Source organism: Populus trichocarpa, chromosome 10 (assembly GCF_000002775.5).
Source record: "Populus trichocarpa isolate Nisqually-1 chromosome 10, P.trichocarpa_v4.1, whole genome shotgun sequence".
Classification (NCBI taxonomy): domain Eukaryota; kingdom Viridiplantae; phylum Streptophyta; class Magnoliopsida; order Malpighiales; family Salicaceae; genus Populus; species Populus trichocarpa.
This window is the reverse complement of record NC_037294.2, coordinates 9,403,983-9,418,515: the sequence shown is the minus strand read 5'-3', so window position 1 is coordinate 9,418,515 and position 14,533 is coordinate 9,403,983. Positions and strand designations below refer to the sequence as shown.

Sequence of the window (14,533 nt, the reverse complement as noted above, 5' to 3'; positions counted from 1 at the left end):
AGCACTAACAAACATCATAGGAGGGCTAAAGACATTGTCTGGTCTCTCAGCCTTTGAAATTGGTTAGGTTTTTATTTTTTTTATTTTTGTGTTTTAAAAAATTTATTTTTTTTTATTTTTTATTTTAGATTAATATTTTTTTAGTATTTTTAATTTATTTTGATGAGCTGATGTCAAAAATAATTTTTAAAAAATAAAAATTATTATTTTAATACATTTTCGAGTAAAAAACACTTTAAAAAATAGTCCCGACCATACTTTTAAACACGCTAAAATCAATATCTTTTCAACTGTGGCCATGTTTAATATGAAAAATAATAACAATAATAATAATAATATAGATTTCAATGATATTTTTTTAATATCTAATATTATTTTAAAAAAATTAATTAATATATTAAAAGTTGTATTTCTCTCTATTCTGATATATTCCATATTTATAAAAATAAAAAAGAAGTGATATATTTATAATTTCTAGGTTAACCTTCATATTTGTTAATCTATGATTATTTCTTATACAAATGTCTACTACTAGTAACTAGCAATATAGAATTAGTTTTTAAAATTATAATAATAATTACTTTTTAAAATGTTTTTTTATTTAAAAATATATTAAAATAATACTTATTTTTTTTTAAACTTGTTTTTTACATTAGCACATTAAAATAATAAAAAAAATACAAAAATTAATTTAAAATACAAAAATACTAAAAAAATACAAAAATACTTTTTAACAGCAAAAATAAACATCCGTACATTCATTAATTGTAAGAGGGACCATATGTGACAACGAAATAAAAATACAAGGATTGTTATGTTAAAATCAAACTACAAGGGGTTAATTTAACCGATTTCCGAAACCTAAGGGACAAGATGATGATGCATTTGTCCCAAAAAAAATCAAAGAAAGGGCAAAGAAAGAACACAACTTAATAGCAATCCAAACAACACATGATCAAAACAAAAAGAAAAAAAGAAAAGGGGGAAAGGAGTGGGAGAAAATCTTCTTCACTCAAATCTTGTAGGGTATTAGTATTATTATCCTCCCTCCCTCCCTCCCTCCCTCCCTCCCGTGAGTGAGTGAGTGAGTCTCCAGGTATCTCTCTTTCTTTATCTAGCAAATACAACAGTCACCACTCAGATCCTGCTTTCTCTCTGTTTATTATCTTCTATTTTTAGACAATGTGTTGATGCTGCAGATCTTGAGAGACAGAGAGAGAGAGAGAGGGACATTTATAGATCTAGATTTTTCTTTTTTCGGAAATGTCGTCGTCGGTGCCCTATCACATTCCAGTCAGTGCTGCTCAGGTCCGTCCGTCCGTTGGCTCCTTAAAAAACATATATTTTTATACTCTTTACGTTATCATTTGTAACTGAAAATAAAGAAATGCTTGGTTGTTGTAGGTAGGGACTTACTTTGTGGCACAGTACTATCAAGTATTACAGCAACAACCCGAGTTTGTCCACCAGTTCTACAGCGATGCCAGTACTATGCTTCGTATTGATGGCTCTATCAGAGAATCCGCTGCTACAATGCTCGTCAGTAATCTTCCCTTTCTTTCTCTCTCTCTTTTAATTGATTTCTATAATATTTGATTGGCCATTTTGCAGTTGCTTTACTTGTGCCATCATTGTTTTTTTTTTTTTTCTTATTATTTGGTGTCTTTCGATTTCTTTAACGAGAAATTCCCAGTTTTAATACAAGCTCAAAATTTTGAGTACCCTTAAATGTATGCCTGTTTTGAATCAAATTAGCTACTAGAAAAAAAAATGGCAACAAGGTAATGGCTCTTTTTTAACGCTAATTAACTAAAGAAAAGAAGGAAAATTATGCAAACGATGATGTCCTGTGTATTCTTGTTTGGAATGGTCAGCGATTTACGATTTGATTTTACTTTCCATCATTAGAGACATAGCTTTAAGTTGTGTGTGTGTTTTCTTTTTTTCTCAATCAGAAAAGAAATGTTTCACTACACGAGTACGATAGTGACAGCATTTTTCTACTTCTTTTATGCTGTGTTATGCATTTTGTTTATTACAACCTTGAAGCAAAATTTTACTGTTTATTAGGGATAAATTTTTGATAACCATCTCCAAGGAGACATAATATGGTCACAGAGAGCATTAAATAAAACCAACTTGTAAACTGAACATATGTGTTTATATCAATACATGCTCGTGTTTGTGAGTGCGTGTTGAATCCAATGTGGCTAGCACAGAGCATATATGCATGCACGGTGTTAAGCAAGGCACACACATTTGATATACAAAAATATTTGCATTTAAAAGATATGAGACTCGTAGTAAAATTAAAAGATAAAAACCATAGCTTATTTAGCCACAAACTCATATTAAGGATCTTTTTGTAATTTATTATCAACAAACAGAAACATTCAAAAAGAAAAAAGAAAAGAAAAATATTAAATTATTTCTGACCTAAATTATAAACGTATTCTTGAAATTTTTTCTCAATCTTAGTTATAAATTACATTCTTCTTAAAGAGATGTTAGTTCATTTATTATGGGAAATTATTGTCTGTATTCTATCTTATAGTGATGAATTTTCACAATTTGATTTTAGCTTTTCTTAGAAGACAACGTAAGGTCTTGTTTGGTGCTTTGGTTTCAAGTTGCTTCCTAGTTGCTGCGTAAAGTTTAGTAAGGGTTTGGTTCGCGTTAAAAGTAATTTAAAGTTAAGAGGTAAAGAGGCTCAGAGCTCACCAGTGGTGATTTCACAAGGACAGGATGTTATAATCTCAATAAACTTTTCTGTATGAAGAAAGGTTACTTTTGTACCATTTATTTACCAAAGGATAAGAAAACACATTATTCTTTGTTGTAGAAGCTTTTTTCAAAATCATGCCAGCTAAAACATGATAAACTCCTTACAACAACCTCTTATAAGTGCAGAGCTTCTAATTATAGTACTTTTATATAAGCCACCGCACTAGCATATGGGCCCATGGAATTTTTTAATTTATATAAATATTATTACAATTGAACATTTAGGCTCTATTAATTGAATCGATTTGGGAAACTGTAGTTCCCTTTCTGTGCCTTCATGGTAGAATGTGATTTCCCTTGCAGGCACACATGTACACACACAGACATTCTTTCTAAGCTTTTATGTTACCTGAAATCAAGTATGCTTTATTAACATTATGTCAGTTTCTCTTCTCCCTCCTCCCGTGCTACTTGTATTTTGATAAAAGACCGTTACCAATTACAGTTCTTCTGATGTGGGGTCCTGGACAAAGAATATAGAGATACATAGTCTTTAACATTGATGCATAATGATGTTTGGTTGCAAACCTGAAAAGTTTATAGTTTTCCAGTCAATGACCCCTTTTTTTGTTCTGTACATCTCATATATCATGCATGGATGTGTATTAATTAGGACCCTGATAACAGTTTCCCTTTCCTTTTCTATTTCGGCAGCAAATCCATGCTCTCATTATGTCACTCAAGTATACTGGAATTGAGATCAGGACAGCGCATGCCCTGGATTCTTGGAATGGAGGTGTTCTTGTGATGGTTTCTGGTTACGTGCAAGTAAAAGGCTTTGATAATAAGAGGAAATTTGTAGAGACATTTTTTCTTGCCCCTCAGGAGAAAGGCTATTTTGTTCTTAATGATGTTTTTCACTTCATTGACGAACAACCAACTCACCATCATCCAGCAGTCTTCTTAGCCCAGATCCATCTTGATTCCAAACTCAATTCTCCTAATGCCATTCCTGAGCCAGGTATTATGGATTAGCCTGAACTGTCTATACGATGAATACTGGATTTTGTTCACATATTGCTTTGTTATTCAACATAGATGAGGAGGAAGTAAGTTACTGATGTTGTCATTGTTCTTTGATGGAATCTGTGTGATTGACATTCGAGTTCTAAGCAATAGAGTAATGGAAAGTGTACAGCTACTGGATGTATATTTACTTTCAAGGTCAGGAGTTGTGAAGCTATGACTGGAATCTAATTATGCTACCAAATATCTGTAGTTAAAATCCAGTGCGGCCAAAAGTCAATTTCACCAGATACAGAAAATAATTTTTTTTTATCTACAACTTTACAGTTCCTACCTATTTAATGGGTGGAGAAACCCAGGCTAGGGAATTTGTGGCCCCTGCTGACGCCAAAGAAAATGGTCCTGTTGACAGCTATACTTTCCCAGAGAAAAGGTTGCAGCAAGCATCTGAGTCTGAAAACATTCTGGAGGAAAACTCTGTGGAAAAGCCAAATGGCTCACTTAAAAATACAGCAAGCAATGCACAAGACCGCCAGCCTGCCTCTGTTGAGGAACCTGCTAGAGAGCCCCAAAAACACACATATGCTTCTATTGTATGTACCATACATGGTAGTTATGTTGATTCCATAAATAGCACATATATGCATAAAATGTGTATCTGTAGTATTTGAGATTCATCTATATACAGAAGACTGAATTTTCTTTTCCTTTTTCCTAAATTGTATTGAAAGTTACGTGTTGCTAAGGGGCAATCTGCCACATCAGTGACTCCCCAGCCTTCTGTCAATAAGAATGTACCTCCTGCTTCAGAATGGAATCACACTTCACAGGCCCCTGTTCAACAATCAACTGTGATGTCAGATTCATTTGAAAGGCCAGAGGCAGAGACAGCTGAGGAAATTCATGAAGGTTATATTTGAGCTCTGCCTTTACATTTTATCACTTTGACACAGTGATTGATATTTCCAATAAATCATGCCACTTTCAACATCTATAACAATTTGATTGAATTGATTATGACTTTGATCCCCCCCCCCCCCAAAAAAAAAAAAAAGAGTAGACCGGCACAAGTATTTTTATTTATATTTTGGAACTTGAAAGTGACTTCCTTAAATTTCTGGAGCATTCAAACTGATTCTTTTTTTGTTCTGGGGTGGGTGGGTGTGTGAATCACTTTCAGATGAAATAAGGTCTGTATATGTGAGAAACTTGCTGCCTACCTTATCAGAAGCTGAGATTGAAGAGGAATTCAAGAATTTTGGTGAAATCGTGCCTGATGGAGTAGTCATTCGAAGTCGCAAGGTTAAATCCATGCATCTGTTTTGTCTGTATATTTTTGCTTGTCTTCCTTAAATCTATTGTGCTGAAAGGTTGATTCTTGTTTACATGCAGGATGTTGGTGTATGTTATGCATTTGTTGAATTTGAAGATATGGCTGGTGTTCATAATGCAGTCAAGGTCTAAATAAGTTTAAATAACCTTAAAATCAGCATTTTTATCACACCTTGCTTTTTCATCATGTGTTACTCTTTCTCATCATTCAGTTTGTAATTAAGAACTTTCACTGATTAACTGTGTTCCTTCCAAATGTGAAGGATGTGTAACATCCACGGTTTCTCTTAAAAAGAAAATTCCAATGTACATTTTGGAGTCTCAGTATAAATTTGTACAATTTTGAGGCATTTGGTGCTTTTTTCTACCAAGCTTTACTGCAACTTCAAATTCTGAACTTTTTCTCATGTCTTTCTACTTTGTAATTCCACATCAGAAACAAGTTTTCTGCTGATCATTTTCTTGATGGTGGGGAGGCTGATTTTTTGTGAACTGATTGCCAATTCATTTTTGTTTCCTTTTCTCCCTACCTAGTAGATTCTTGGGTGCTTGGTTTTTTTTTGAAAAGCCATTGTTTCACTTTGTAATGTCTTTTTTATTCTGGTTATAACATTGATGTGAAAAAAAAACCTTCCTTAAAGGCAAGTAATTTTTATTTTTTTTGAGTAATGTAGCAATACATCCTTATATATTATTGTATATCTATAGGCGGGTAGTGCAATTGTTGGTGGACGGCAAGTTTACATTGAAGAACGAAGACCAAACAGCAACATCCCATTTCGAGCAGGAAGTACGTATTTTTCCCATGCCACTATCATTAACACTAATATTATGTTCCTTATTACCTTGCTATTGTTTGATTGCTGCATAAAATTAGATTTGCATGATTTTATTATATATAATTTTAATAATTACCTGGGAGCTTTTGGATGACTTTGTTTATGCCAAGTCCCCAATTTGACCTGTCACTTTTTTTTTTCTTGCCATCATTTATTACCACCGCTTTGCTTTCTATTGATCATAATGATAACAAAAGCTTGACAATGATATTTACTATAAACCTTTATTCCTTGTTTCTCCCTCTGGCTTTCCTTTTGGAAGCATGGTGACAGAAATGTCTTGATGGCAATAAATATCTAATCTGTCCAGTACACCTGCAGAGTGAATGATAACATCTTGCATTGGTATAAGCAATATATGAACAGTTTTTGTTGTCGGGAATTTTCTGTCTTTCTATGTTTTTAGGATAAGCATTGTTGGAATGTTGAAGCAATACAAAGCATCTGGTTCTCTATTGAGCAGTTATCTTGTATAGTATTGCATCTTTGTTGTAATTTTGTGGTGATTGAAATGTCCCAAACAGGAGGAAGGGGTAGAGGCAGGGGTGGCTACCCAACAGATGCTCCAAGGGGTGGTTTTAGCTCTCGGAGTTCTGGTAGAGGAGGTAGCTATGATGGAGGTGACAGGGACTACAACAGACCAAAAGGAAATGGTTATTACAGGCCTGGTCCACGCCAAGATAGAGGGTTCTCAGGTCACCAAGTATCAAGAAATGGACAAGATCAAACAGATTAGATAGTTTAGGTTTCCTAACTAAGGGAGAGCAAAAGTTTTTGGTTTAGCAGTTGCAAATCAGTCACAGTCACATTTATTAGTTTTAAGAAGGATGTGTTGATATTTTCAGGTCAGGTTGATTTATATGTTGCCCATATGAATCACTCTTCTGGGGTTTCTTGATACTTGTTTCTAGTGAACATTCATTATTCTAGGCAATATGTTTGCAATTTTGAGATCATTTGTTTGATGTGAATCGAGCACCTCTGGTTGATGAAGCTCCTTGAGCTGGATCTATTTGTTTATTCAAATTTTTTCAATGTTTCTAAGGTTCTTGAGCGCTCCTACGGTCATTCTATTTCCCACGTATTATGAAATAGTGATGTTGGCATGCAGGTCATATGCACAAGTCCAAAAGTATTGATGTCTGCACAGGGCAGGCATGGAGTGTTTTATCTCTGTTCAAGTCATGGAAGTATTGTATGCGTGGTTGTGATAATACTCCCTCTTCCAACTTTCAACCTAAATAGTTCTTAAACACAATAGCTTTATCCTTCGGCCTGTAACCCTACGTGTTCCATGCCCCAAAAGCAAGGTGTTGGCATTTGAAGAAATATGGCAGGACTAGTTGTCCCAGAAGTCACTAGATCATGCATTGCACAAAAATGGCCTCACCCTCCTTTACACAGTCTCTGCATACAACACACAACACTATATCTGTAAATATAACGGAAACCCTCTGATGTTACAGAAATGTTGTTCTAGACTGCTGGGAACTGAATAAAGCAGATGGAAAAGATCAGAAAATGCTGTTAATTTGGTCGCAATTTCTCTCAGTTTTAATAATATTTTAATTTATTCAGTTGGAGCTTCCATCTTAACACATTATTGTTGTTTTACTTCCGATAAAGTATTAGTAACTATACTCCTGGCTTATTATTTATGCATTGGCAGCTGCTGCAGCACCTTCATGGTGATTGGGGATCTGAAACTGACTTGTGCTATCTTCTTCATTTTCTTCTGTTTCCCATAGGAAACTAGCATACGCCGCGAGAACATTGCTGGAAAGAAAGAAAGAAAAAAACAAGGCAAGAATCAGTCAGTCTTGGAAGGTATAATTTGGCTGCTATTCCTATCAAACAATCAAAGCATCTTATATCATGCAAATCATCGGACCAGTAAAATACACTTGCCAAAACAGAAAATTTTTCTATAGGGAAACCAGTGGCTGGTAAACACGTATTAATCTCTAAAACTAGACTCCTTTATACCATCTCCCTTTTCTTCGAGAGAGTCTCTTCCTTGTAGTGAATGTTCATTTATAGACATACATGCAGAGAGTAGTAAGGAAAAGAAACAGGAGGCCCAGCATCAATACTGTACATTTTCCAACTGAAGACCGTAAACTTTAGAGCTCTGAAGGACCATCTTATGAACGTTAAAGAATATCAAAACCCCTCTGAGTTCTAAGAATTCTGAATTATGGAGAAAGGGATGTACCTGTCCGAAGGAGTTGCTTGAACTGCTTCCTCATAGAAACTCAAGGCTTTATCATGATCATGATAAAGTTCCCACACCAATTTTGCGTACTGCGACAGGATTTCACCATCACTAGGATCAGCCAGTATGGCTCGGGAGTAGTATTCCTCAGCCCCTTCAAGGTCTCTCTTGGACTGTCAGTTGAAAACAATTGTTCTAGTCAAGAATGACAGTGGACTAATGACAACTCCAGACTACAATGTAGATGTTCACATGAAAGAAGTAAACAACATAGTAAACGAAGCATAACACGCAATACACTATAGTCCACAGCATAGCTTGTTCCCACAACACCTAATAAAAACTTTGCACTGTGATCTCCGCCCCCTGCTGCATGCTTTCTTCAATTTTACATGGGATGTTACTCTAAATACAGAACACATTCGCAAAATCATCCTTGTCATCAACATAAACATGTATTTATGTATCTGCATTAGAGATTACATGGATACTGCTTTTGTTTACAAAAGCCTAAAATAGAAGATCTGTATATCACTAAACATGTTTCTTAGATTTGGTTAACATGTTTATTTACCTTTCTCACCGTTTGCAGCTTTTTTCAGATTTTGATTTCCAGTGCCAAACCCTTGCATCCTTTTACAGAATGATATCTTTACCACAATTTAAGATCTGCCAAGTCCTAAGCCATGTCTTAACTGCAACTCACGTATTTGCAAAACTTGCTTTACTTGAATTTTTAACTAGACATATGATACATGTTGTGCATGTATTTTTTATTAATCTTTCCAGATAGTGTTTTCTAACTACCCTTCATGATGAAGTGCAATGACAGTTGAAGGACAACTCGATCCATCATGGGATTCAATGAATTTCGCTATTATAGCCTAAATATGTTCAAATTGTAAATACGCCAGAGTAACAAATGGATGCATTGAATGACTTTCTTTCTCTTACTCCCATGTCAGAGCTACATCTATAGTAATATCTCTACCCTCAACCCAGGAATATTGTCTCAAGAAAAATAAATGGTGACTAACACCTAGTCCTTAATGGAATGTGTTCCAGATGGCATATTGAATTATACGTTTAGTCGCTCACCCCCATTGGAAAGATCTATTTCCTTGGATCATAAGATAGACTTTCCTCTTTGATGATCGACTTGTAGTTGTTTGCCATGGTCATGGAAAAGTGTCCTTTACCTAGGTTAGGTATGTCCTTATCAAACTACTGGTCCTCTATTAGATCTCTCCAGATCTTCCTAACTTTTTTGAAACAGTTTTTCAGGCTAGCAAAATATCCCTCCACGTATTCAAACTGTTAAAAGAATTAATTAGTCTAGAGGCATCAGTACAAAGATATTCCATACAATAGTTTTGAAAGCGAGCCATAAATCTCTTCTTCCACCATGCTTCACCTCTAGAGAATGAAATCTGGTGAAAATATATCCAGTTATGAAAACAAAGCTCAAACACGAATCGTAGATTTTCCTTGTATTCTACAACAAGAATACTAACTGAGTGACCTTACGAAGAAAAGAGATAAAAGTGGGCACAGATCTCACCTGATACAGAAACTCAGCATAATTTTTTAGAACCAAAGAGTTGCAAGGATTCTCCTCAACCATCCTCCTACAATACTCCTCAGCATTGCCACCCTCGTTGGCATCAGATGCAGCATGGTCTTCCACGTCAATATTAAGCTCAGATGGAAGCTGCAAGAGTTTAAAATCTTAGTTAGTGGCTAGGCTGTCAAGCTTAGTTAGAATTGCCTCCTCTCTAACCTTCAACAAGTTCAAAACGACATTAGAACCATATGATAAAACATTCACAAATTTATGACCCGGAAGAGACACCTGGATGTATTCTGGTTGAGATGTATCCCCTTCCCCATCGTCTTCTATTTCCCAGAGAAAACTGGCATAAGCTGCAAGAACATCGCTGAAAATATGGAAAGGAAAGTTATGCTTATTCATCTCAATTAAAATACGGTTGCGATCATTTTCAAAGTCCATGCAGGATAATCATCTTGTGGCACTACAGCTGCAAGAGCTTTTGCACTTAAATCATCAAATTGATGCCTGGGGTGCTTTTCATGCTTTTCGCAACACCATATCAAAAGCACACAAATGCATCAATATGGTGCATTTTCAGCACAAAAGCACTTTGTAAAAGTACCTCCACCGCAATAATAGACAGGGTGCTACTACGGGTAATTAGATTTGCAACACTTTGCAAAGGAGCTAGATGAAAGCAAGTTATTAGTCACCTGTTCTGAGGGGCTGCCTGAACTGCACGTTCAAAGTTAACTAATGCTCTGCCTTGATCATGGTTCAGCTCCCATTCCAGTTTCGCGTACTGCATCAGAATTTCACTATCTGTAGGATCTGCCAGTGTGGCAAGATGATAATATTCCTCAGCTCCACGAAGCTCTCCCTTAGACTGTTAGAAAAGAGAAGCTTTACAATGAAAAACCGATCATTTTCTTTTGACCTCGACAAAATATAAATGTCCATTCTCAGAATGTTTGAGAAATTACAATATTGAAGAACAACACTATTAACAGTATGCCTGTTTGAACACCATTCTTACTTAAATGAGAACTTTTGTTGGAATGCTTCGTTTCCTTCATAAAAAATTAGATGGGCATTCTTACCGGTTAGAAGTATTTCAATATTTTATCGATTGTTCTGCCATGTAGCGAACAGACATCCAAAGATTTGCATAAAGCAAGAGTACAAAAAGTACCAGCAGCAGCTGGAATAATTGAAAAAATAGCAGCTAGCAAGCCAAGCCAACCTTACAATTTACTCCAAAATTGTCACAGAAGCACCAACAAGAAGACATTTACTTTAGACACTCAAACCTACTGAACATGACCGGACTTTATCATTAAATAATCGGATCTTGACAAAGATCTGAACATAGAAATAACTATCATTTTTAGGACCTGATTATTCAAAGTTTAGATCACATGTTCTACAATAAGGAGGTCAAAAAATAACCGAGCAGCTATTCTGGTAAACACAACGACAATTGGTGATGAATCAATCACGGTAAGATTGATAGATCATAATGCAGGTGTGAGTTATATTAAATAGGAATTTGAAGTGACAATTATTCAAGAGTAAAGTCAGAAAAGAAGAAAACACCAATCATACCTGCAAGAACCGAGCATAGTTTGATAGAAGCAAAGGGTGGCAGGGATACTCATCAATCATTTTCTTAAAGTACTCTTCCGCATCACCACCCTCGTCAAAGTTTGGAACACTTAAATGAAAACCGCCGCCGCCGCCGCCGCCGCCGCCGCCACTATCACCACCGAAATCTATATCATCAATCCCAAGCCCTCCAGCAAGATACATGGAAGGACTAACCGGATCCTTTACTTCTTCATTATCAAAATTCTCAATCCCATCTGAACCTTGTTTCTGCTCCTCTCCTTCCTCTTCTATTAACCCCATGCTCTTCTTTCCAAAACTGAAATCCCCACTACCAATAGATTCTATGTTTTCTCCAATAGTAATAGTTCTCATCAATTCCTCTTCTGTTCTCATATCTAGTCCACTTTGTTCTTCATCCTCTGGCCCTTCATTTTTGTTAAATATTGATAAAGAAAGTGAAGAAAGCAACATTCTCTTGTGATGTCTATATTGAAACTTGTTTGGTGTGGTAGTCGAGTTATGAAACTCTTCTTGATCACAAGATGTATAGACTAAATTTTCCAAGTTGATATCCGACCAAGCTCTTCGAAAGCTGTCAAATCGCAAATTAACTACCCTTTTCTTGATTGAGTTCAGACAGTGGAGATGAGCTGCTGCCTGATAATGGTGTCAAGTTGAGGTGGGGCAAACCATGACGGAATGATAGTTTGTGGTGTTCGATGTGGTTGGTGTGGACGTTGTTGATAGTAGTTTCTAAGTCTCTATCAGGGCCGTCTGAGAAGGGTGAAAACAAGTGTCCAGTTGCTGAAGCTGAAGCGGTGACCTCCTCAGAAGCATTTTTATTGGATCTTGTCTTATGGCGGCTCGAGATTCCTTTGACCTTGCACAAAATAACTACTGGTGAAAATTGTTCCTTACGTAAAGAGTTCTTTTTTACTTTTTTGATTGTTTCTTTTATTTCAAACTGTACAAGAAAAGATGGCCATAAATATTGTCACGAGCGAGTAATATTTCTTTTCATGCTGGTCTCTTCTCTCTTGAGTTGTAGAATAGCAAGATGACCGTGAGTGTTTTCTAGACCAGTAAATGAGGCCAGGGATGTGTTAGGTGATCTTGAGGCCATTCCCTTCTCAAAAACCATTCATGAAAAGAGGTTTTCGCCACCACTTGCAAGGTCTCTACTGGTACGGGATAACTTCAACGATCTCCTTTTCACACATCTTTCCCGGGATCGGAGCTGAAACAAATCAATTTAATTAGTCCTAGTCATTAATATATGGTCATTAACATATTTACCTCTGAAAAACTAGCTCATAAGGTAAGGTTTTCCCTTGTAAACTCTCTACTAATCTTTTCCATAACCGAATAGCTCGAACAAGAAAAGGTAGCTAGCAAGGCTTTACATGATAAATGACGAGGGTTTTCACGAGCATTGTCGAAGCCTCCACTGATCTAGGATCTGACCCACGTTTAAGGCCACTTGGTTTAAGCATGGCTCACTTCATTTGTGATTTTCTTGTTAGTATTTTATTAATTTTAATCTGACAGGAATTCAAAGATTTCCTTGCTTAAAATTAACACCGCCTAAACTAATAAAAGGAGGGGCAATTAACAATTCTTTTTTATTAGGTGATAAATATTATAAAAGAATGAAGATAAAAATAAAAAATAGTGATAGATAGGATAAGTGTAAAGTGAAAAATATATATAAAGAAGAAAAAAAGGGGAGGAAAATCTAAACAAAATATTTCTTCTACAAAAAAAACCAAAAAATGATAGATTTACCATTGCTACAGCACCCACTACAGTAAAAGAATTATAATTATTTTTAATTTGGTCCTTCTACTCTTGATTTCTTTTTTTTTTTTGCTTTTTTATCAAAGTTTTTATGGTTTTCAATTTGATCCCTCATATCAGGTTTTTTTATTTTTGTTTTTTCAATAGGAATAATACTAATTTTGATTTGGTCTTTTTTCTTTTGATTTTTTATTTTTTTGATTTTGTTTTTTTGTCAAAGTTTTTATGGTTTTTAATTTTATCATTCAAATCAAGTTTGTTTTTTTTATTTCAATAATAATAATAATAATAATAATGGTAGATCATTCTAAATTCTAATTTAGAATAATAAATTCTAAGAAATTCTAAATTACATTTTTAATAAATTCTAAATGAATATAAATTTTAATTCTATTAAAATAAAATGGAATAAAAAATAAAATATATAAAAATATCATATAAGTTAAATATATTATATAAATCTAGATGTAGATGCATTCTATTAATTAAATATAATAGGTAATTAAATGTAAAATATTTCACGTAGCTATTCCAAAATAGGATCTAGATAATGGTGTGAATATTAAGATAAAAAAAAAATATGGATATAATAAAATGATAAAATATATTTTTGTCAAGAAAAAGATATGGTAATAGTAGTGGTGACGGTGATTATAATGATGATGATGATAATAATAATTATTTTTTAATAGTTATAGTAGTAGTAATAATAATAATAATAATAATAATAATAATAATGAAGATGATAATAATAATAATAATAATAATAATAATAATAATAATGAAGATGATGATAATAATAATAATAATAATAATAATAATAATAATAATAATAATAATAGTGATGAAGATGATTAAACTGATAAAAAAACAATTAAAGAGGAAGGGGGTTTCCTTGTAGACATAGAGATAATCCACTATTCACTATAATAGTCAAGCGATGTTTATGACCTTCCAAAAGAAAAACTTGCCTTGGAGCTAGGGGTATTTTTGTATTTTCACACAACTTATTAATTATCATAGATTTGACTGATGGCATTTTTTACATTCAATGTTTTTAATGGCAATAAAAATACTCCCAATAATAAAAGGCTCAACATAACAGGGATAGGGGCATTTTAGTATTTTTTTATATAAATAGTCAAATTATACACGCGCCCTTGAATCCAAGAAATGTAAGTAATTGAGGTCAGGAGTGTTAGGGTCTTTTAGCATAGGTTTTTTCTATTAATTATATGTTTGATTGATGATGATAATGTAATTTGCTATTTAAATAATATTTTAAATTTTTTTAAAAAGTATTGGTATGTTGAGGCCGCCACGCACTTTGGACGATGACTCCCAGTGGTCAAAAATAGATTTTTGTTGTATAATTTTATTTCTTGTTGTCTTCTTTTATATTATGAGTGACAAGTGTTATCCAAAAATAAATAATGTTGT

At 34.3% G+C, this 14,533-nt stretch overlaps 2 protein-coding genes across 3 annotated transcripts; one reads left to right on the top strand and one right to left on the bottom strand.

The window, feature by feature from the left end:
- Nucleotides 1-937: 937 nt before the first annotated feature.
- LOC7475423 (nuclear transport factor 2) lies at nt 938-6,965 on the top strand. 2 transcript variants are annotated; one of them, XM_002314471.4, is made up of 10 exons: nt 938-1,096; nt 1,200-1,308; nt 1,405-1,539; nt 3,439-3,745; nt 4,078-4,343; nt 4,482-4,659; nt 4,931-5,052; nt 5,143-5,208; nt 5,791-5,872; nt 6,446-6,965. In XM_002314471.4, exons 2-10 carry the CDS (start codon nt 1,264-1,266, stop codon nt 6,655-6,657), a joined length of 1,413 nt encoding a protein of 470 aa, XP_002314507.4. In that variant the 5' UTR covers nt 938-1,096; nt 1,200-1,263; the 3' UTR covers nt 6,658-6,965. The 2 variants fall into 2 exon arrangements, with proteins under 2 accessions (XP_002314507.4, XP_024466375.2); XM_024610607.2 differs by having other exon boundaries at nt 954-1,308; nt 4,163-4,359.
- A 364-nt stretch (nt 6,966-7,329) lies between these two features.
- On the bottom strand, nt 7,330-12,173 carry LOC7475424 (uncharacterized). The gene is made up of 6 exons (XM_052456444.1): nt 11,294-12,173; nt 10,402-10,574; nt 9,989-10,073; nt 9,698-9,847; nt 8,137-8,309; nt 7,330-7,697 (listed from the first exon to the last, which is right to left on the bottom strand). Exons 1-6 carry the CDS (start codon nt 11,765-11,767, stop codon nt 7,577-7,579), a joined length of 1,176 nt encoding a protein of 391 aa, XP_052312404.1. The 5' UTR covers nt 11,768-12,173; the 3' UTR covers nt 7,330-7,576.
- Between the last annotated feature and the right edge of the window lie 2,360 nt (nt 12,174-14,533).

Bases quoted from the DNA above. Each gene is read 5' to 3' on its own strand.
- LOC7475423 (XM_002314471.4), top strand. From the start codon at position 1,264: ATGTCGTCGTCGGTGCCCTATCACATTCCAGTCAGTGCTGCTCAG. The intron at 5,053-5,142 runs GTTAAATCCATG...GTTTACATGCAG, and splicing joins TAGTCATTCGAAGTCGCAAG to GATGTTGGTGTATGTTATGC. The intron at 5,873-6,445 runs GTACGTATTTTT...TGTCCCAAACAG, and splicing joins CATCCCATTTCGAGCAGGAA to GAGGAAGGGGTAGAGGCAGG.
- LOC7475424 (XM_052456444.1), bottom strand. From the start codon at position 11,767: ATGTTGCTTTCTTCACTTTCTTTATCAATATTTAACAAAAATGAAGGG. The intron at 10,575-11,293 runs GTATGATTGGTG...CTTTTCTAACAG, and splicing joins ACTATGCTCGGTTCTTGCAG to TCTAAGGGAGAGCTTCGTGG. The intron at 7,698-8,136 runs GTACATCCCTTT...CTTTCTTTCCAG, and splicing joins CAAGCAACTCCTTCGGACAG to CAATGTTCTCGCGGCGTATG.